We start from the raw sequence: 23134 nt of genomic DNA, 5'->3' as shown, positions 1-23134 counted from the left end.
TCCATCACTCATTCGTTCCTTCATTTATTCATGTGGTAAACACTGAGTGTCCCCTTACGAGCTGTTCTAGACACAGGAAGTATAGAGGTAGGCAGTCAAAATACCCTGCCTTTGTGGCACGTATATTCTCACAGGAGATATGGATAATAAATGAGCTGCAGTCTGTTGGAGACTGGAAAGGGCCAAGGAGAAGTGAGGATGTAGGGAAGGGAGAATGTGAAGTGTCAGTGTGTGTGTGCACATGCGAGTGTGCAAGTTTAGCTGTGTGTACACGCATGTGTTGTGCGTGTGTGTGCACATGTGAGTGTGCAAGTGTAGCTGTGGTAGCCAGCGAAGGCCTTCCGGGGAAGGCAGCTTGGCAATAACAGATGGAAGGAAGCTAGGAGCTGAGCAGTCCAAGTATCTGCTGCGTGCATGTTCCTACCACAGGGTGCAGAAGGAGCCAAGAATGGAAGGCGGAGTTGGCCAGATGGGTTAGAAGCAATGGAGAAAAGATGAGGTCTGAGAGGAAAGGGTGGCCCTGCATGGAGGGCCTGAGAGGTGGTGGTCAGTGCTCTGCTGAGTAAGAGGAGGAACTGTGGGGCGATCAGATCAGAAGGGTGGCGTGGACCGACTTAGGTTTGGAAAGGTTCCTTCTGGCCGCTGCGTGGAGGGCAGATGAGAGGGCAGGACCAGAAGGAAGAAGGCCTGAGATGCACTTGCAATCTTCCTGGTGAGAGGTGGGGGTGGGGTGGCAATGGTGATGGAGGAGGTGATCAGAAAGATGGGATTCTGTCAGGATGCGCTGACAGACCGGATGTGAGAGAGAAAAAGAGGAGTCAAGGATGCCTCCAAGGTCTTAATCTGAACATTTCGGAGGATGAGGTTGCCTGTTATCTCTCTTCCTAAGGTGCTTCAGCTGTCATCAGAGATACGAGGTTAGATGGATGTACACCAAGATGTTAGTGATTTGAGGCTTCCCAGGTGGTGCTAGTGGTAAAGAACCCACCTGCCAATGAGAGAGCCATAAGAGGCACAGGTTCAATCCCTGGGTGGGCACGATCCCCTGAAAGAGGGCATGGCAACCCACTCCAGTATCCTTGCCTGGAGAATCCCCACGGACAGAGGAGCCTGGCAGGCTACAGTCCGTAGGGTCGCAGAGAGTCAGACACGACTGACGTGATCACACATGGACACATGTTAGTGATTATGTTTGAGTAGTAGGGCTTGGGTGGGTTTTATTTTTCTCAATATTTTTCAGTATTTCGTATTTTTGCAAGCAAAGACTGTATTACTATTATTATTGCTGTCATTATTATTATTTTAGTTTAGGGCTTTCAGTCATGGCAATTGTATACCCTGTGGGTGAGGTTAAAAGCACTTACTATCTGGGTGGATTCTGTATTAGTCACTATTTGCTGTGCGATAAGCAATCCCAGAATCACAAGTTAGCACTCCTTTCTCACTTTCAGACTTGTGAGTTGGCTGGTACAGCCCCACTGCAGGCTGTACCAGATTTCTCCTTCTGGTGCCCAGGCTAGATGGGCTGGGGTACCCTGTTGTTATGGTGGATGTAGAAAGTTCCCTGAGGAGAGAGAGGAGACACCCACTGCCTCTTAATGTCAAGGCTGGGAACTGACACGGTGTAGCTTCAGCCCACATCCTATTGGCCAGAGCAAGTCACATGGCTGAAGTCAACATCCGTGGTAGTTTCCAGAGCTTGGCTGCTGTGAGCAATACTACAGTGGACCTGGTATGCAGATACCTCTTGGGGATACTGACTTCAGTTTCTTCAAACATGTACCTAGGGGTGGATGCTCACGTGATAGATCTCCTTTTAACTTTCTGAGGAACCGCCACACTGATTTCTGTAGTGGCTGCAACGGTTTGCCATCCCCACCAATGGTGCAGGTTCCCTTTGCTCTACATCTTCCTGACGTTTATTATCTCTTCTTTTTTGTTATGCTCATCCTCACCGGTGTGGTCTTATTGTGGTTTTGATAGTGGTTTTGCCACATACCTGTTGACCATTTGTATGTGTTGGAAGAAAATGTCTATTCAGGTCCAGCACCCAGTTTTAAATTCGATTATGTGCTTTTTTGCTATTGAGTTGAGTTCCTTATATACTTTGGAGATTAACTCCTTATCAGATTTAGAGTTTGCAGAAATTTTCTTCCATTCTGTCGGTTGCCTTTTCCACTCACTGAGCATTTCCTTTGCTGTGTCGGAGCATTTGGAGGGTGAGTGTGAGGCTTTGAGTTCCTGGGCTTCCAGTGAAACCTGCTTGTCAGGCTGGCTGACGTGTGCATTTTCTGCCCACGTGCAGCAGGTGTGTACATTAATCCAGTATCAACATGGCTAATCTATAAGACGGTGTTTGCAGGGATTCGTCCTAAGGCTGGGATGTGGGATCTAGATTTGACAAGAAGGACAGTGAAGCCCATGAGCCTCTTGATGGATTCTGGAAAAGTACTGGAGTCAGGGATCAGCATTTAGAGATCAGAGATCTCAGTGAGGTCAGAGAGTTATTGCCAGGGGGAGCATCCAAGTATTAGAAGAAATGTTAGCACATGGTGACCAGGACGTGGGATGTTTGATATAAAACATTAAGACTGAGTAGGGTTTGAGGCTGACCAGGCTTGGGGTGGAACAGGAGGCTGATAGAATGGCAGGTACAGGGACCCAGAGAGGCCATGCTGAGGTGTCATCCAAGAGGATGCTAAAGCTAGAGAGGGTCAGTCATCTTCCTTGTAAGCCTTGGTTTCCTTATCCACAAAGGAGAAATGGAGATTCCCCTCCCAAGTCTCATGACCCATGACCTCAGGCATGGGCTGTGATTGGTTTCACATCTTGTCTCATGAATAAGCAGCCCCTCAAAGCAGCAGGGAGATAGTGGGTGGATGTGCAGAGCCTTCTCCTCTGCTGGAGGACCCATCCCCCCATCCCTTCAGTCCTCCTTGAAGGACACTTGCTGTGGGGACCTTGCTCTTTTCTCCATGGTTCCAGGCTGACACTGCCAATGCTCCTCTCCAGCAGGGTCTGATTAGGGAGTAACTAAGGTAAAGTTACCTTAGTAACTTAATGACCAACCTAGATAGCATATTCAAAAGGAGAGACATTACTTTGCCAACAAAGGTCCGTCTAGTCAAGGCTATGGTTTTTCCTGTCATCATGTATAGATGTGAGAGTTGGACTGTGAAGAATGCTGAGTGCCAAAGTATTGATGCTTTTGAACTGTGGTGTTGGAGAAGACTCTTGAAAGTCCCTTGGACTGCAAGGAGATCCAACCAGTCCATTCTGAAGGAGATCAGCCCTGGGTGTTCTTTGGAAGGAATGATGCTAAAGCTGAAACTCCAGTACTTTGGCCACCTCATGTGAAGAGCTAATTCATTGGAAAAGACTCTGATGCTGGGAGGGATTGGGGGCAGGAGGAGAAGGGGATGACCGAGGATGAGATGGCTGGATGGCATCACTGATTCGATGGACGAGTCTGAGTGAACTCCGGGAGTTGGTGATGGACAGGGAGGCCTGGCGTGCTGCGATTCATGGTGTCGCAAAGATTTGGACACGACTGAGTGACTGAACTGAACTGAACTGAAGGCACCCTTTCTCTTTCTTGGTGCTTAAGACTTCCTTGATCATTTCACTCTAGCAGTACATCAACCAAAGACTGGGAAGCATAGTGCCCATGGCATTGTAAATGGTTTTCGTTGGTTCACAAACATGTAAATGTGTTGAATCACACCACTGTTCTTTCAATCCAGACACAAGCTTAGGATGGTGCTGCCATGTCATGAACACCTCTCTCACTTGCTAAGCCCCCGTTTCAACACAGAGGAGGCCTTAAGTTCAAAGCCATCGGTTGTTGACAGTATTGCAAAAGAATCAAGTCCAGTGGGACTGGATTACTTCCATAGTATCTTTATGGTTTCTATTTCTGTAACTGACATTCTTTTTTTTTTTTTAAATGTACATTAGTTTATTTAGGTATTTCAACATATATCGATAAGCATATTCAAGTATGAGCTGTAACTGTTACAACAAAAAGGACTTTTACTGGGAGGGGAGCAAGTAGATTGTCTAAAATATTTAACATGTGAAATAGTTTCCTAACATTCGCTCTCGAAAACAGAATTACCAGAACAATCTCTTCAAAGGGTTGGATGTATCTTCACAAGCGTGCATCTGGCGAGCTATTGTTTTCAGTAGCTGGAGGTGATAATGTGATCCCTTCTGATGTAACACACCAGAATTTCTATTCAGTTCCTGGGGACCCACAAGAGACCCCAGTTTTTTGCTCTAACAGACAAAGCATTATTAGTTAAGAGACTGAGTGACTTCACTTTTACTTTTCATGCATTGGAGAGGGAAATGAGAACCCACTCCAGTGTTCTTGCGTGGAGAATCCCAGGGACAAGGGAGCCTGGTGGGCTGCCGTCTATGGGGTGGCACAGAGTTGGACATGACTGAAGCGACTTAGCTGAGGCTTCTATTTAAGGCTGTCAAATGTACCTTTTCTTTTTTTTACACACTTAAAATACCTGGTGTATATAAGTTCAATAGTAAATATACTAAGAGATGTTTGTTGTTGTTATTGTTAAAAATCGGATTTCCAAGGACAGTATTTCTGAAAAAATGAATGTTTTTAACCTGTCATTGAAAGGCAATAATGTAGATCTGCAAAGATGTCACAAAAGTTCACAAGCCCATTAGCATCATCAATAACATGCTGGTTAGGAAAAGAACCCTAGAGAAGGTAAGCAACTATCATTCAGTACAGTTCAATTCAGTCGCTCAGTCGTGTCCGACTCTTTGCGGCCCCATGAATTGCAGCACACCAGGCCTCCCTGTCCATCACCAACTCCCGGAGTTCACTCAAACTCACGTCCGTCGAGTCAGTGATGCCATCCAGCCATCTCCTCCTATGTCGTCCCCTTCTCCTCCTGCCCCCAATCCCTCCCAGCATCAGAGTCTTTTCCAATGAGTCAACTCTTCGCATGAGGTGGCCAAAGTACTGGAGTTTCAGCTTTAGCATCATTCCTTCCAAAGAACATCCAGGACTGATCTCCTTTAGGATGGACTGGTTGGATCTCCTTGCAGTCCAAGGGACTCTCAAGAGTCTTCTCCAACACCACAGTTCAAAAGCATCAATTCTTCACCACTCAGTTTCCCTCACAGTCCAACTCTCATATCCATACATGACCACTGGAAAAACCATAGCCTTGACTAGATGGACCTTTGTTGGCAAAGTAATGTCTCTGCTTTTCAATATGCTATCTAGGTTGATCATAACTTTCCTTCCAAGGAGCAAGTGTCTTTCAATTTCATGGCTGCAGTCACCATCTGCAGTGATTTTGGAGCCCCAAAAAGTAAAGTCTGACACTGTTTCCACTGTTTCCCCATCTATTTCCCATGAGGTGATGGGACCAGATGCCATGATCTTTGTTTTCTTTTTTTTTTTTTTTAATTTTTTTTTAATTTTTTTTTTTAATTTTTAGTTTTTTATTTTTTAAATTTTAAAATCTTTAATTCTTACATGCATTCCCAAACATGAACCCCCCTCCCACCTCCCTCCCCAGAACATCTTTCTGGGTCATCCCCATGCACCAGCCCCAAGCATGCTGCATCCTGCGTCAGACATAGACTGGCGATTCAATTCACATGATAGTATACATGTTAGAATGTCATTCTCCCAAATCATCCCACCCTCTCCCTCTCCCTCTGAGTCCAAAAGTCCGTTATACACATCTGTGTCTCTTTCCCTGTCTTGCATACAGGGTCGTCATCTTTTTTTTTTTTTTTTGTATTCACCAACATCACCCACAAAGGGTATTTTATACCATTAAGTCTGATCATGCCATTCCATTGTCAAAGTTCTCCAGTGGCTCCTCAGAACACTTAGAAGAAAGTCGGAAATGCTTGTTTTCTGGAAGTGCCTTCATGATCTAACCCCTGCTGACCTCTTCCTCATCTTCTGCATCACTCCGCCCTTCACTCACTCACTCCTTCGCATTCCTCCAAGAAGGAATCTCAGTATTACCTCTGGGCCTTCGCACATGCAATACATCCCCTGCCTGATCTATGAGTTTATGACCCTGATCAAAACAGAGGAGAACCCACCCTAAGGCTGGAAAAGAATCCCCTTAGGCTGACAGAGAAAGGAGAACTAAGAAGGTTGGGGGCTGCTGCAGGGAAAATCAGGTCTGAAGGATCCAAAACAGCAGCTGTAAGCAATGGTGGCCGGGTAAATGCTGCTAGTGGACTGGTAATAATTGCTCTTTAGGGGGAAAATAAATGTGTGTTTTACTGGGATAAAGGATGTACTATTGCACAAACCTGACAAAGTTACAAATAATAATAAACACTTCATTGTAAATACTCTTTATTGTCAACTCCAGCTAGCTAACTAATTCTCTCAGAAATGTTTTCACTGATTTTCTTGTCAAACTCTGGATCCCAAAACCAATTGTCACTGCAGTTTAGCCATGATTTCACAAAATCAGACCGTAAAGAAATGGTTGACAGCAACGCAACTCAGTAAGGAAGTCGCTCACATCGCTGAAGCACGTGTGCCGTTGTGATACGAATGCTAGCTGAAATTTTTGCTCATGTTAATAAGTAAGATGGAAGTAAAACAAGGAAGATGTGTGTCCAGACTCCTTCACTGGTGACATGAGTCACCTGTTGGCTGAACTGGATAATAATCCCTCCATTTTTTGGTGCCATTCACAATGTATCGACTACAGACACAACAAATTGTCAAGTTTAATTTACATTATTAACATTTTATCGATGACATTGTTGAGACTGGAAAATCAACAAAACAATACATCAAGCCCTGATCTGTCCTGTTCCTCAGTCTCTCTGATGTAAAGACACTCCCCGTGGATGTTTCAGGTGACCAACACATCACGAATGCAGAATCAGCCAGGGGTGGGCAGTGCCCCTTCCCCATGCTCCTCTTGTGATACAATAGCTGTAAATCACCTTAAGAGCACAGACAAAAGCAAAATGCAGTAAAATGAGGAAGTGATGAGCTTAGAGTATACATTACCTTGGTTTTTAAGATAATTTAAGTATAAATTTAAATAATTTAATTTTTTAGCAACTGTGTTTAATAATGATCTTGCAAGAGTCTGAAAATTTAACAATCAGCTTTCACAAGCCAGCACAAGCCAGCTCCAGTGCTCTAAAGGAAGTCTCTAGAAATGAGAGGAGAGGAGGACTCGGGAGGGGCCAGAGTCCTGTGGGGTGGAGCTATTTGCTCTGTCTCCATTTGACTCAACCCGTGTGGCCTGGGGCAGTGGGGGGTGATCCTTTACAACGTCCCAAAGGTAGGGACCTAGGTATTGAGGGTAAAGAGAAACCCCATTCACCCTCATCAACTGAATGGGACTAGTTGAAGACACTCCTGATGGGAGACAGAGGTTAAATACACCCTTAGGGGGAAAGTCAACTCCATTCTACAGACGTGGAAACTGAGGCTTGAGGGAGTCGTTACTTGCTCAAGGTCAGTAGCTGCCAAGAGGTGGAGGCCACACTGACAGCCGGGTTTGTTAGCTTTCAGACCTACCCCCTTTCTGCAAAGTCCTCCCGTGCCATCCTGGACACTGCTCTTGGAGCGTATAACCTGCACTGTGATGGCCCTTGGATTTCAGGGCACACAACTCTGGAATTCTTCACCTTTCCCCTAATTAAAACTTATCTCCCCTAAAGAGATGACTAGCAACTTGAAAGCAGGGCCCATGCTGATTATCTGTGGTATTGCCAGCATTTAAAATTCTGACTCATTGGCTTCTGAAGAGATCTTAAGAACCACCTGGTTCAGATCTCCCGTTGTACACACAAGGGAAGCTGAGGCCCACGGTCAGACAGCGAGAACACCTACAGTCAGGGCTAGAACTCGAGCCTCCTACCAACCACCTGAGTCGCTGGTGAATGACAAGTGTTCTGGGCAAGGGAATTGGCGGGGTTGAACAAAATGAGATCTGAGTACCAAAAAGCAAGTGTTCCCCCGCAAAAGTCCCAGCCAGATGGAGAAAGAGAGCAGATAATAAAGTATCCTTTGCTGGATTTAGGGGCGATTCCAGGAGTGACTTCCTGCCAGGGTGGTACCTTTGAGATTCTTTGAGAAAGCCCACGAAGCAGCAGAGTGACCGTGAGATGCTCTCATCATGTCATTACTGCAGCGATGTGCAGAGTCAGTGGGGAAACTGAGGCAGGAAGGCAGCGCCTCAGGAACCCTCTGAGCCTGAGACTCAAAATGAAGACTGCAGCTCTCAGACTTTCATCCCTTTTCCCCCAGCAAAACAGACCTCTTCTGGGGCAGGGGCGAGTCTTGAAGGACCATCTAGCATTTGTGTTCTGGGGCCCAGGCAAGCAGGAAGCTGAAGACTGTCTGTTAAAGCCATGGTTCCAGCACCTTCCAGATGGACCCCCTCAGGAGGCTGCAGAGACCTCGATACGACTGTACTGGATGCCAGCCGAGCTCTGCCTGTGGCCAAAACTCAGGGGGAACCTGCAGTGCAGAGAGCAGTGGGGTCAGAGGTTGGCAGGGCCTGGCGGCCTTCCCTGGGGGTGATGGGAGTGGACCATGCCTGGGGTCCCCATCCCATCCCCACCCCACTCCTACCTGACCCTTCCTGCTTTCTGCCTTAATGTACGTTTCCATCTTTTGAACGGCCCAGCTGTTCCGCCTGGTCTTCCTGGGTCCACCCGTGCCCTTTACAGCCAGATCTCCCCATCACAGCCAGGCTGACCCTCCTAAATACAAAGCCTAGCTCCTGTCACTCCTGCTGGGAAGTGACATCACGCCCAACCAGCCTCTCCCACATCACTGCCTTCCAGTCCCGTTTTTCCCATCCCACTCAAGGAGAAGAGCTCGTATACAAAGATAGGACAGAAGTGATTGTGTCCAGGCAGTAAGAACAATAAGAAGAGAAGGAAAACACTCTTCTGCAAAGGCAAAGTGTAAGGACTAAATCCTGAAGCAAAGTGCTCACGGTCTGAGGTCACTCTTCCCCCTTGGCCAGCCCTGACCACCTTACCATTTCTTCTGGAATTGCTGGTCTATGTCTGCCAATGACTGGCCTTTTGTTTCTGGGACAAATAAATAGATGAAGCCCAGGCCGAAGACAGCAGTCAGCCCATAGAGCAGGAAGGTCCAGGACAAGCCAATGGCACCTGGGAACAACAGGGTGGAATGTGGGCGGAGCTTAGCCTGGGCCAGCTGGTTGACCAGTGTTCCAGGGAAAACACTGAAAATCAGTTTACCCTGAACAGATTCTCCAGACGGTAAATTTGCAGAATGACCAATACACTGTCAGATAAAAGTACCATAAAGCAAGAGTGGGACTGGTTGTCCCAGAGGCAGGCAAAGGGCCAGGACCCAAATCCACAAAACATCTGGGACTGAGCCTGTGTCTCCTGTGTCGGCAGGCGGATTCTTTATCTCTGAGCCACCTGGGAAGCTTGACCTCCACTCAGTCCTTATACCAGCAGAGAGTGTTGGGCTGCGAGGAGGACTTGGGAAGGATGTATTTCCCAGTCTGTGAGGTGAGGATGATAGGCTATGAAACAATTCTAAGAAGCCCTTCTTCCCCTTGCTTCCTTCCTCCTCTCTCTCCCTTCCTTCCTCTCTTCTCTCTCATTCATTCCACATAAAAGGGATGCTTGAAAACTGAGGCACTACTGAGAAATGTACATTCCCAAAGACTGGATGTGGGAGACAGGCACTGTGGGCAGGTTCTTCCACCAGTATTTTCCACAGCCCCCAAGGGCTCCTCCTTTGAAGGGGAAACCCTTGGCTGCAGGAAGTGGGAAAATAACTAAATTCTCAGAACTTGCCTTGAGGGAGGAGTGCCCCCCCCACATCTGGGCCCCGATGACCTCTGGCCTTGAGTCATGAGTATCCTCTGCATCTCAGACACCCCCACTGGTGTTCTGGGCCCATATAATTCTCATTCAGACTGGGTCTGAATGCTAGGTAGGAAGAGAAGATGTCACTCAATGGAAAGTCCTCTGCTGTAGAGTGGAAACTTTCAGTTACTAGGGGAGAATGGACTTGTCTTGATGGGGGCAGAGAGCAAAGGCCCACACTCAGGGCTCCCAATCTCTGTACTCCCTACCCGGAGAACAAACTCTGGGTTTGAGAACAAACTCATCCCCCCACCACCAATCAGGGATGGCTTCCTGGACCGAGGAGAACTGGATGCTTTAGCTCTATCCCCCCTTCAGCCTCAACTCCCAGGTTGTCAGTAAAGCCAATTCCCCCTATCCCCACCCCTCTGCTGCCAACCAACAGGGCCTGGAATGAAGCAGAAACTTCGCAGGTCGTATCTCCTGTTGTCCTTGTCTCTCAGCCCCTCTCATTCTTTCACTAGCACCTCAGTTTTCCTTTGGGGAACCCTCCCCCAACTCTCAGTCCATGCAGTGGGGTGTCTAACACCCCATGCTGTTCAGACTGTGTATGTGGCCCAAGGCCTGGGCGTCAGAATATTGCAGCCTTCCAATGATGGTTCAGTGATGGGCACATGATCTTGCTGGGCCAATGAGAGTCAGTCCCAGGACTTGAGTGAGAGCCATTGGAAAAGACAGGCTCTCCTCCCCAGGGGGCTGCCAAGATGAAGAACCCCACTTGTGGTCATCTTTGTAGCCACGCAGTGGGTCTACCCCAGAATGAAGCTCACAGCATGGAAGGCAGAGCCAAGAGAGTATGAAGGCGGGCCCACAGTTTTGTTGAAGCTTCTGGATCAGTCATGGTTAAAGACAGCTACTACCCTCCTCTTCTCATGACTTAAGACAAAAACATTACCTTTTGCTCATCAACTGGTTTGCATGGGATTTTCTGTCACTTATACCCAGATGATATGGAAGCCTGGGCTCTGTTTGGAGGCAGTTGTTTCTGGATCTTGGGCCAGGGAATTAGGTCTGAGGACTCACCGATGAGGTCGAGGAACGAGAGGCTGATGAAGAGGTTGGCGGCCCAGTTGAAGCTGTTGCAGAAGGCAAAGGCCCTCCCTCGGATCTCCACCGGGTAAATCTCACTGAGGACAAGCCAGGTCACTAGGACAGGAGGGCAGAGAGGATGCCTAGTAGCCGGGACCCAGGGCCTGGAACCCACAGTGCAGCAGGCAGTCCTCCAACAATGGGACTGAGTGCAGGGTCAGGCCCCTGACACTCATTTCTCCCTGCTGTTTCACCCACGTGGCCATAAGATTCCCTTTAGAAGGACCAGCGACCCGTTGGTCTCCTGGGACCCCAGACTTTCAGTGTCCTAGGCAAACTGGGATGGTTGGTCACCCTATTTATTAAATTCCTTTCCAGTCAACCCTTCTGAGTGAGCTATCCAGGGGCACATTCTGACTTTATGAAGCTTAAAAGATTTGGGGTCTTTATAAGGAAGAAAACATGACAGACACAAATTAGGCTCCTGCTCTTGGAAGAAGTAGCTTCAAGGAAGCAAGGAGCCCTGGAGTCTGAGCTCATCATTCTCACGGTCCAGCCACCTCTGGTCCCTCTGAGTCCCTGACAGGTTCAGTCCCCAGGCTTTCCGCTAGGAGGGGCAGAAGGCTTCCAAGTTACCTGCAGAAGATTCCCACTTACCGGGTCCAAAGCCAATGGAGAAGGCGCTCACAAAGACCATCATGCAGACCAGCGCGGTCCAGTGCAGCAGGGCGTGCTCGGGGGCGGGAGAAAGGCCTGCAGGGGGAGTGAGGCTTAGCGCTGTAGGGTCCTCGGCTCCAGGAGGAGGTCTGGTCTTCTCAGAGGTTGACAAGACTGGTGGCCTGGGGCTCTGGTCCGTCGTGGGCAGCAGCGGCGGAGCCAAGCCCCTGGGCAGGCTGGAGTCTCCAGGGAGCCCCGACAGCCTGGTGGCATTGGGCATGGCCAGGCAAGCTGGGCCTGAGTGCAGGGGCACAGCAAAGCTGACGAGGCCGAGGCCGCTGACCGACAGGGCCATGAGGGCACAGCCGGCGAGCAGCAGCGCCCTGCGGCCGGCTCGCTCCACCAGCCCCATGGCCGTCAGGGTGGCCGCCACTTTCACCGCCCCGAGCCCCACGGAGGCCAGCACAGCGGAGGAGCCTCCCCGGAAGCCGACCGACTGGAAGATGGTGGAGGCATAGGCGAGCACGTTGGGCTGCCCGGTCAGCTGCTGGAAAAGCACAAGCCCCAGCCCCACGATCGTCCGGCCCCGCATGTTATCCCGGGCCCTGAAGAGGTCCACAAAGGTGTATCTCGGCCTCCCCGGGTCCAGCTTCGTGGCTTCGCCTCCCTGCAGCGGGATGAGGTCCTTATGGCCTGCAGCCCCGACTGTACCAGCGGGGAGGAAGAGGAGGCTGAGAGACTGCAGGAGAGCGGGCGCAGCGGCCCAGCCAAACATGTGCCTCCATCCCCCGGGGGCGCCAGCCAGCGCGTAGTTGAGTGCGTAGGAGAGCAGGACGCCCACGGTGATGCCTGCCTCGTAGAGGGCCACCAACACTCCCCGCTGCCGTGGGCCCGCCAGCTCGGACACGTGGATGCAGCAGGCCATGGAGGAGAGGGAGATGGCAAAGCCAGCCACCGAGCGGCCCAGGAGCAGCCAGGCCAGGGAGCCGGCCAGGCCCAGGCTCAGGCTGCCTGCCAACAGCACCAAGTTGCTCCCGAGGATGGCTTGCTTCCGGCCATAGTGGTCGATGAGGCAGCCCCCCACCAGGGAGGCCAGGAGAGCCCCCACAAGCAGGCTGCCCACCAGGAGCTCCTGCTGTGAGCAGCTCAGCCCGAAATCAAGCTGCAGCGGCAGCAGGGCCCCCGATATGACTGCCAGTTCATAGCCAAAGGTCAGGCCACCCAGCAAGGACACCGAGGCACACAGGGGCAGGAGGAGTGAAGGTCGGCCTGAAAAACAAAAGTGACAGGGCGGGTGCAGAATGTTTCCATGCCAGAGCATCCATCCATCCATCCGTCTGTCCCTATCCATCTGTCCAGCCCTCCATCTCTCCATCTATTCACTCATCTATCTGTGTATCCCTCTATGTATCCATCTATTCTGTCCATATACCCACACATGTGCATATGCATGCGTCCACTTCTGCCTTCATCCTTCATCCATCCTTCCTTCATCCATCCCTTCACCCACTTCTTTCTTCATCCATCTCTCCCTCCATCCTTCCTTCCGTCCATCTACCCATCCATCCATCCACTCCATCTGTTCATCCAGTTATTGATCAATTTACCCATCCCTTCATCATCCACTCCTCCATCCATCCACCTATTTCATCCACCACATATTCTTCCATTCATTGGCCCATTCAGCTCAGTTCAGTCGCTCAGTCGTGTCCAACTCTTTGTGACCCCATGAATCGCAGCACGCCAAGCCTCCCTGTCCATCACCAACTCCCGGAGTTCACTCAGACTCACGTCCATTGAGTCCGTGATGCCATCCAGCCATCTCATCCTCGGTCGTCCCCTTCTCCTCCTGCCCCCAATCCCTCCCAGCATCAAAGTCTTTTCCAGTGAGTCAACTCTTCGCATGAGGTGGCCAAAATACTGGAGTTTCAGCTTTAGCATCATTCCTTGCAAAGAAATCCCAGGGTTGATCTCCTTCAGAATGGACTGCTTGGATCTCCTTGCAGTCCAAGGGACTCTCAAGAGTCTTCTCCAGCACCACAATTCAAAAGCATCAATTCTTCAATGCTCAGCCTTCTTCACAGTCCAACTTTCACATCCGTATATGACTACTAGAAAAACCATAGCCTTGACCAAATGGACCTTAGTCGGCAAACTCTGCTTTTGAATATAGTATCTAGGTTGGTCATAACTTTTCTTCCAAGGAGTAAGCGTCTTTTAATTTCATGGCTGCAGTCACCATCTGCAGTGATTTTGGAGCCCCCAAAAATAAAGTCTGGCACTGTTTCCACTGTTTCTCCATCTATTTCCCATGGAGTGATGGGACTGGATGCCATGATTTTCGTTTTCTGAATGTTGAGCTTTAAGCCAACTTTTTCACTCTCCTCTTTCACTTTCATCCAGAGGCTTTTTAGTTCCTCTTCACTTTCTGCCATAACGGTGGTGTCATCTGCATATCTGAGATTATTGATAGTTCTCGAAGCAATCTTAATTCCAGCTTCTGTTTCTTCCAGTCCAGCGTTTCTCATGATGTACTCTGCATACAAGTTAAACAAGCAGGGTGACAATATACAGCCTTGACGTACTCCTTTTCCTATTTGGAAGCAGCCTGTTGTTCCATGTCCAATTCTAACTGTTGCTTCCTGGCCTGCATACAGATTTCTCAAGAGGCAGGTCAGGTGGTCTGGTATTCCCACCTCTTTCAAAATTTTCCACAGTTTATTGTGATCCACACAGTCAAAGGCTTTGGCATAGTCAATAAAGCAGAAATAGATGTTTTTCTGGAACTCTCTTGCTTTTTCCATGATCCAGCGGATGTTGGCAATTTGATCTCTGGTTCCTCTGCCTTTTCTAAAACCACCTTGAACATCATGGTTCATGGAAGGAAGGAAGGAAGTTCATGGTTCACGTATTGCTGAAGCCTGGCTTGGAGAATTTTGAGCATTACTTTACTAGCGTGTGAGATGACTGCAATTGTGCGGTAGTTTGAACACTCTTTGGCATTGCCTTTCTTTGGGATTAGAATGAAAACTGACCTTTTCCAGTCCTGTGGCTACTGCTGAGTTTTCCAAATTTGTTGGCATATTGAGTGCAGCACTTTCACAGCATCATCTTTCAGGATTTGAAATAGCTCTACTGGAATTCCATCACCTCCACTAGCTTTGTTCACAGTGATGCTTTCTAAGGCCCACTTGACTTCACATTCCACCCCTTAATTCACCCAAACACCCATCCATTTATTGATCCATCTATCCGAAAATATATTCATCCACCCATCGCTGTAGTCTATTCACTATTTACCCAGATACACACACACACACCGATCCATTCACTCATCCATCCAATCATTCAAAAAATTATCTGGCATCTACAGCACACTAGGCTGTGTTCTTGGGGCTGGCAATACAGCGGTGTTTTCAAGGACCCGACATTCTAGTAGAAAAAGGCAGATAATAAATGAATAGGTGATAGGTGTCATTAAAAAAAAAAAAACAAAAAACCCAGCAGGTAATGCCAGGAAAGACTGAAGTCAGGGGGAGAAGGGGACAACAGAGGAAGAGATGGTTGGATGGCATCACCAACACAATGGACATGAGTTTGAGCAAGCTCCGGGAGTTGGTGATGAACAGGGAAGCCTGGTGTGCTGCAGACCATGCGGTCGCAAGGAGTCAGACATGACTGAGCGACTGGGCTGAGCTGAAAGGGAGCTGAGAGTGATGGAGGGGTTCTGTTTTAAATAGGGCAGCCAGCCAGCTGAGGTATCTCTGAAGAGGGAAAACTTGAGCAGACGAAGTGAGGGTGAAAGTCATGTCAAGTATGGGAGAAGAACATTCTAGACAAGAGAGTAGCAGAAACAAAGGCTCTGAAGCTGGACAGTTTGGGGCATGTTTGAAAAATAACTATGAATAGCTAATACTCCTACGGTACTAAGTACTAGGCTCTGTTTTAAGGGCTTTACATGTATTTACTCATTTAATTCTTACAACAACCTTAACATCTACCATTATTAGCACCATCCTCCAAGGCACAGAGAGGTGAAGAAACTTTTTCATGCTCACACAGCAAGTAAGTGGCAAAGTGGATGTGACTAAAGAGTTCAGGCTTTTAATCACGGCCTATTGAGCAAGGAGGCCGGAGTGGCTGAGAGTAATAGGTGATGAGGTAGGAGATGTAGGTAGGGGCCAGATCAGGAGGACATTGACGAACTTCCCTTTCAGTGGATTCTAGGCGCCTTTTTAAAAAAATCGAACTCTTAAAATGTGGCCAGTGTAACTGAGGAACTGCTGTTTTAATCTTATTTACTTTTAATTAAGTGTAAAAATAGCCACATGTGGCCAGCAGCTACTGTACTGGCAGAGCAGCTAAACAGGTGGCTCTTAATTTTTAACTCACATATTTAAACAAATATTTCTGGAAGCATCTAGAGTAGTCCAGACATATCTGTCTCACCCACCCCCTACCCTGGACCTGACAAGAACATTCATAACATTGTAGTCAGATTTATGGAGTATTTGCTCTGGACCAGGCACTGCTTTGAGCCCTTTTAGCGGACTAGCTCATTTAATTCTCACGACAACTTTATGAGGTGGGCTTTTGTGTTATTTATGAAGGAGTACACTGCTCCCCGTGCTTCTCAGGTGGTGCTAATGGTAAAGAATCCGCCTGCCAGTGTGGGAGATGCAGGAGACCCGGGTTTGATTGGGAAGGTCCCCTGGAGCAGTGAATGGCAACCCACTGCAGTCTTCTTGCCTGGAGAATCCCCGTGGACGGAAGAGCCTGGCGGGCTACAGTCCACAGGGTCACAAAGAGTAGGACACCGCTGAGCAGCTAAGCACGCACATACAAACTGATTATCAGAGACACGAAATGACTTGTCTAAGATGAAGAGCGTTAATGGTAAGTAGCTTGTTGAGATTCAAAGCCTGGCAGTCTGGTTCCACAATCTGTACCCTTAGGCACTCCAGTATAAAACCTTGGCAGAATAAAATTTCACTGTTTTCTCACTTCTGCCTCACCCCATCTATGTTAGGCAATTTTTGTGCAGGGGCGGGGAGAGGACTTTCATGGGTGGAGGAATCACCTCCCCCCACCCAGCTCATTTTTCTCCCCATCACCTCTGCCCCCCAGGAATCAACCCCCTACCATTCCCTGGCTGGCCTAGTCCTTCCTCTTCATGACCATCAACCAACACCCTGTGGGGGGACCATGCTGCCCAGGTCCTGCCCCTTGTCACCCCCTTCTGCCCCACCTCCCTCAGTTTCTAGAGTTCACTGCCAGAAGGGAAGGTTCATCCAGGCTATGTGAGGCAATCCCATGCAAACACAGAACTTTTCTGCCATGTCCTGGGTTCTTCTGGAGGTGAATGGGAACCCAGCCAAAGGGCCCAGGGGCAAAGCTAACTGTCCACAGGTTCCACCGGAAAATGCTGAAGGACAGACTCAGGTCTCAGTGGTAAGAGCAGAACAGCAATAAAGGACGATCTCTGCAAAGACTCCAGGTGCCTTCTCTCAAGTCACCTTGGTGACAACTCGAGGTGGTACTGCTCCCATTACCCCCATTTGACAGATGGGGAAACTAAGGCTCAGATTCTAAATGTTCTGTGAGAAACAAAGTGTTCTCACAGCTGGCAAGCAACAGGATCAGGACTCAAACGCTGTCCCATCTGACTCCCAAACCCATGTATTTAAGCTTTCCAAGGCTCCCACCACCTGCTCTATTAAGTCTTAACTCATTAGCATGACCTCCCAGTCCCTGCACGAGCTGGTGGCCCCAGCCCACCTCCTTGGCCACCTCTCCTCTCCACCCCTACTCCCACCCCTCCGACACACCCTGCAAACACTTGTTTCCAGCACACATCATAGCATTTCATGCTGCCCTGCCCTCTACACAACCTGGTCCCTCTCTTCCCGACCTCTCTTCCCCACATGCTCACTCATCCTGCTCAGTCCCAGTTCACCTCCCTGAGGGGCTCTGGCAATACACATCTGTGATTTGGCCTCAGTACCCCGTGCTCTGTGGGGAGCTGCCTTCGCCTCTCCTGTCTTCATCTCTCAATCTCTGGATCTGGGCAGACTTGACCTCCCCACCTCCAGCCCCCATCACCTAGCTCCAGACATAATGTCCATGATCCAGATCTGACTACCTAGCAGGTTCTCTGGCCTTGGGCAGTGGTGAATGCCACGTGGCTGACCCTGAGCCAGTGAGAGACAGTCCAGCCCAGGGTGGTTGCTTATTTGGGGTCTGAGCTGGTAGTTTACCGCTTGGAGCAGCTGAGGGTCATCTTTCCCTAGCAGGGAATCCTGACTACACTGCCCGAGCTCCTAGATCCGACCATGCCTGAAGCTGTGAATTTTTCTGGGACCAATAAATAAGTACCTTTTTTTTTTTTTTTCTGGTTAAGCTAGTTTGACAGAAACTCTAATTCCTGTACATCTTCCTCAACTTTCCAAGTCATATTTTTGACTTCCAGCCAATTATGCTTTCTTTTGCATTTGCTCACACCAGGTAATTGTGAAATTGATGTGTTTTCCTTGTTAAATGGGACATGATGAGTGTCTGTGTCTCTAGGCCCCAGCCCCACTCTGAAACCTGAGTGAGTGAGTGAAGTCGCTCAGTCGTGTCCGACTCTTTGCAACTAGGCTCCTCAGTCCACGGAATTTACCAGGCAAGAGTACTGGAGTGGGTTGCCATAGATGGGCCAATTAAAGCTTCTACTGAATGAATGAAAGATTGAGTCAGGATCCAGGGCAGTAACTCCACATCCCATTCCAAGGACTGTGTCAGATACGTTTGAAGTTAGTTTAATGCTCTAGAGCAGCCAGAGAGATCCTATGATAGCCCAAGTCAGGCCACATCATTCTGCCCAAAGCCCTCCATGGCTCCTCTTTCGCTGTGAAAAAAGCCAAAGTCCTGACAGTGACCTTCAAGGCCCTACAGGACCTGCCCCCTCTCACGGAGCTCCTGCCACACCAGCCTCCCTGCGGTTCCTCCTCACTCCACGCCCATCTCAAGTCAAAGCTTTTTACCAGGTCTCACCTCTGCTGGGAAAGCCCTTTCCCTCCGTTTCAGCAACCCCAGCCCTGCTTCCCACTGGTCCTGCTCAAGCATCACCTTTTCATGAGGCTTCCCTGGTGCTCTACTTAAAACTGCAAGCTCCCATGGCATCCAATACTGCATATTCCACTTTCCTGCTTGTTTTCCTCCGCGGTACTTGTCATCATCTGAAATAACTATACATTTTACATATTTGGGGGGCTCAACAACCAGAATGTCAGCCCTAAAGGGGCAGGAGTTCTTTGTGCATTCTCAGTTGTCTCCTGATGCTGGGGACAGTTCCTGGCATACAGTAGACACTCAGTAAATACTGGTTGAGCAAACACATGATTGAATGAATGAGTGAATTCAGGACGGAGGGGACCCAGACAGAAAGGATTTGGGCTCTTGAGCATCTTGGTGGATTCAGGGTCTGGAAGTGGCCATGGACAGGAAGTGGAGTAAATCCTGGCCTCCAAATTATGACAGCACCGCCTGAGTTTAGGTAGTAGATGGTTCAGCAGGTAAACAATCTGTCTGCAATGGAGGAGGTACAAGAGACCTGGGTTCAATCCCTGGGTCATCCCCTGGGAGAGGAAATGACAACACACTACGGTATGCTTGCCTGGGAAATCCCATGGACAGAGGAGCCTGGTGGGCTACAGTCCATGGGGTCGCAAAAGAGTTGGTCAAGACTGAGCGACTAAACAACTCCCTTTCTATGGATTGTCTGTCTAAATATAGTATGTGAAACTGGCTCACGCTGGATGAAGTCCCTCAGTTGTTGAAAACAGAGCTTCCCAGGGGAGAGAATCAAGGGGCAGGTGGAGAGGAAAAACCCAGGTCATGGCTGCACATGTCACCAGCCGCAAGTCACAGGGCACCTCCAGTGGGTGACACTAGACAGCATCTCACCCAGAGGCACAATGAACTGGACCCCTCCCCGGCCAGAGACCTGCCGTGGCTTCCCTTGCAACTCCAGGGAAAAGCCAGGGGTGAGACTAACCCGTGGGTGAGACTGACCCATGCAAATATCTTCACCCAGACGGCTGGCTTCCAAGTGTCCCAACGACAGGTGATATAAGTGAGTGTTGTTGATACTATAGCCAGCTCACCTCCTTTTCCAGAAGCCATACCTGTAGCAGCTGCCTTAATTCCTGCATTAACCCTGTGTCACAGACACTGGTGCCTTTCCCATTTTACAGATGAAGCAACTGAGGCACAGAGAAGTAAAGACATTTGCCTCAGTTCAGTTCAGTTGTTCAGTCGTGTCCAACTCTTTGCGACCCCATGAATTGCAGCACACCAGGCCTCCCTGTCCATCACCATCTCCCAGAGTTCACTCAAACTCACGTCCATCAAGTCGGTGATGCCATCCAGCCATCTTATTCTCGGCCGTCCCCTTTTCCTCCTGCCCCCAATCCCTCCCAGCATCAGAGTCTTTTCCAATGAGTCAGCTCTTCGCATGAGGTGGCCAAAGTACTGGAGTTTCAGCTTTAGCATCATTCCTTCCAAAGAACACCCAGGGCTGATCTCCTTCAGAATGGACTGGTTGGATCTCCTTGCAGTCCAGGGGACTCTCAAGAGTCTTCTCCAGCACCACAGTTCAAAAGCATCAATTCTTCGGTGCTCAGCTTTCTTCACAGTCCAACTCTTGCATCCATACATGACTACTGGAAAAACCATAGCCTTGACTAGATGGACCTTTGTTGGCAAAGTAATGTCTCTGCTTTTCAATATGCTATCTAGGTTGGTCATAACTTTTCTTCCAAGGAGTAAGCATCTTTTAATTTCATGGCTGCAATCACCATCTGCAGTGATTTTGGAGCCCCCCCAAAATAAAGTCTGACACTATTTCCACTGTTTCCCCATCTATTTCCCAAGACATTTGCCTAGGGTGAGAGTTCATCAAGTCACAGAGCAGATTCTGAACTTGAGTAGTCTGATTCCAGAGTTCCGATGTTGGGTATGATTTTTTAAAAAAAATCTCATGTTAACGGATCATTTACCATGTGCAAGTGGTATCTGGAGTATTTAAGTTCATATTCTCATGTCATTCACATTCCCTGTGATGGGGTGTTTCCTGGTGACTGTTTTGGAGATGCGGAAATTAAGGTCAGAGAAGTTAACTACCCTGTCCTAGATCAGGATGCACCTGGGAAATGGGAGAATGAGGGCTGGAACCACCCCACCCCTCCACCCCCCAACCCCCCCGCCCCCCGCCACTCATCTTTCTGGCCCCCAAATCTACATACAAGTCCACTAAGCCCCAACCCCCAAACCAATGTCTGCCAGGTAGTAGATGGATCAATGACTGACCTTTTTGAGGCTTCTGAATCCAGAGAGAAAAACACAAACCTTACTTAGTCCCCCGGAGCAACAAATCATCCGCCGACCCCCACACCCCCGCCCCACTTTTCTCTATCTAGCGTCTATTAGGCATCTGACAGCAGAGGTTTTTGTCTGTTTTTTTGTAGAGCAGCATCCCAAGCCTAGAGCAGTGCCTGGAGAGAAGTGCTCAGCGAATCCATGAATGAGTTTGCTCCTTTCGGAGCCTCTTCGTCTGCAGAATAGGAGCAATTTCACTCATTCGTGGGACACTGCAAGGCTTCAAGCGGTCAGGAGAGGGTAGGACCCCGGAATAAGCTTCTGGTATCAAGTTAAGGAGCCCTCTCAGGTAACTTTTTTTTCTGGGCAGAAAGGAGCGTGGAAGGAAGTGGGCCCAAGTCCCTTCCCAGCCCCCAGCCAAGGCCTGCTGTCCCGGCGGCCACCCGAGTGGGCGGTATCTGGTCTGGCCGCGGCAGCGGCGGGCAGAGGGTGCGCGCGCGCAAGGATGGGGTTTCGGAGCTTCCCGGCCAAAGCACCCCTCTGCCCGCAGCACAGATCGCGACTTACCCATGGCGACCAGGGCTCCCGAGGCGAGCCGGGAGCGCTGGGGGACTGGGTGTGCATCGCCCCAGCCGAGTCCCCGCCTCGGCAGCCGCAGCAGGACAAACTTTCAGGCCCGCCTCCGTCCCTCCCTCCCCGCCTGTCCGCCTGCAGCGCCGCCGCCACGTCGGCCAGCTCAGGGCCCCTGTGCTCTGGGGGCGGGACGGTGGTGCGCTCTGGACGTCGCTAGTCTCGCCCGGCCCGGCTGGGACCCCACCCACCGTCATCCCAGTTGCGGGTGGGGAGCCCACAATTTGTCCTCCTAGAAGAAAGGAGTCAGAATCACTGCGATCCATGCTAGTTTGGCCTCTCCAGCGAGCGTGTGTGTGTGCACTCACACACACACACTCATAGGTCCACACTGACACACACACCCACTTCAGCCGCTCAGGCTCAAACGGATTCATTGTCCATTCATTGAACAATTAGATTTGGACACCTCCCACCTGCCTTCAGGCACTCTCCTACCTCTTGAGGATGGGCTGGGAGAACCAGAAAGACAGTTCGTTCTGTTCCTGTGGAGTTTACTTTCTGGTGTGGGAAGCAGAAAGATAAATAGCCAAAAGAACCAGAGAAATACCATCTAGTGATGAAGGCCAGACAGACAATTAAGCTAGGGTGCTGGGTTAGGCAGCCACAGGTGGCTGCTTTAGCTGGGGGGTGGGAGGGAGGTGGAGGGGAGGGAATTTTTTGAGCTAAGATCTTGGCTTCCAGACAGAAAGTAGACCAAAGGCAAAGACCCTGCAGGGAAGAGCTTGTGCAGCATAAAAACAAATGAAGCCAGAGTTTCTGGAGCACAGGGGAGATAGTGTCTAAGGGTCATGCATGCTAAGTCGCTTCAGTCTCTGTCCTGCTCTTCACCACCGTATGAACTGTAGCCAGCCAGGCTCCTCTGTCCATGGGGATTGTCCAGGCAAGAATACTGAAGTGGGTTGCCATGCCCTCCTCCAGTGGATCTTCTCGACCCAGGGATTGAAGTTGAGGCTCTTATGTCTCCTTCATTGGCAGGTGGGTTGTTCACCACCAGCGCCACCTGGGAAGCCCAGGGTCCAGGGTAAGTGTTGGCAAACCCAGATCATTTAAGTCCTTGGGAGGCCAAGATCAGGATGAGACTTTATTCCAACTGACACAGAAATAATTGGGCAGTTCTAGCAGGTTATAGGGAGCAGGAGTGGAAACAGGGGGCCTTTTAGAGGCTGTTGCAGGGTGAAAAGGTGACATTGATGTGGACTAAAGTGATAGCAGTGGGGCTGGAGAAAAGTTGTCGGACAGACTCGATAAGGGCAGATGGACCGGGAGAGGAGCATTTTATGAATGTGGAAACTGAGGCAAAGGGAATTGAAGTAATTTGCATCATAAACAATACAGGAAATCAATAGTGCTTAAGGACACACGCTAGTATATAGCTGAGCTTGAAGTCAAGCTCATGGGGAAAACCACGCTCTTTCCATCAAGCTCTACTGCCTTTCTGGCATGGAGAAGAGCCCAAGGAGGCCTCTTGGCTTTTGCTACGTGACAGTTCCTCTTTCACATGCATATCTGGAGTTGTCACCAGGAGACGTACAGAAAAGCCTAGGCTGTTCCATTCCTG

General features: G+C 49.5%; 1 protein-coding gene across 2 annotated transcripts; it reads right to left on the bottom strand.

Moving 5' to 3' along the window:
- Positions 1-6344: 6344 nt before the first annotated feature.
- SLC2A10 (solute carrier family 2 member 10) lies at positions 6345-21721 on the bottom strand. 2 transcript variants are annotated; one of them, XM_069548699.1, is made up of 5 exons: positions 21511-21721; positions 11584-12852; positions 10921-11043; positions 9027-9162; positions 6345-8497 (listed from the first exon to the last, which is right to left on the bottom strand). In XM_069548699.1, exons 1-5 carry the CDS (start codon positions 21512-21514, stop codon positions 8419-8421), a joined length of 1611 nt encoding a protein of 536 aa, XP_069404800.1. In that variant the 5' UTR covers positions 21515-21721; the 3' UTR covers positions 6345-8418. The 2 variants fall into 2 exon arrangements, with proteins under 2 accessions (XP_069404800.1, XP_069404801.1); XM_069548700.1 differs by lacking the exon at positions 10921-11043 and having other exon boundaries at positions 21511-21621.
- Positions 21722-23134: the final 1413 nt, after the last annotated feature.

The sequence above is a fragment of the Ovis canadensis genome, chromosome 13 (assembly GCF_042477335.2).
Source record: "Ovis canadensis isolate MfBH-ARS-UI-01 breed Bighorn chromosome 13, ARS-UI_OviCan_v2, whole genome shotgun sequence".
In the NCBI taxonomy this organism is placed as follows: domain Eukaryota; kingdom Metazoa; phylum Chordata; class Mammalia; order Artiodactyla; family Bovidae; genus Ovis; species Ovis canadensis.
This window is presented reverse-complemented; position numbering and strand designations above follow the sequence as displayed.

Excerpts from the sequence above, each read along its gene's own strand:
- SLC2A10 (XM_069548699.1), bottom strand. Across the intron at positions 11,044-11,583 it reads CTCCATTGGCTTTGGACCCG|TGACCTGGCTTGTCCTCAGT; the intron begins GTAAGTGGGAAT and ends CTCCTGTCCTAG. Across the intron at positions 8,498-9,026 it reads CAGCAATTCCAGAAGAAATG|GTTCCCCCTGAGTTTTGGCC; the intron begins GTAAGGTGGTCA and ends TCTGCACTGCAG.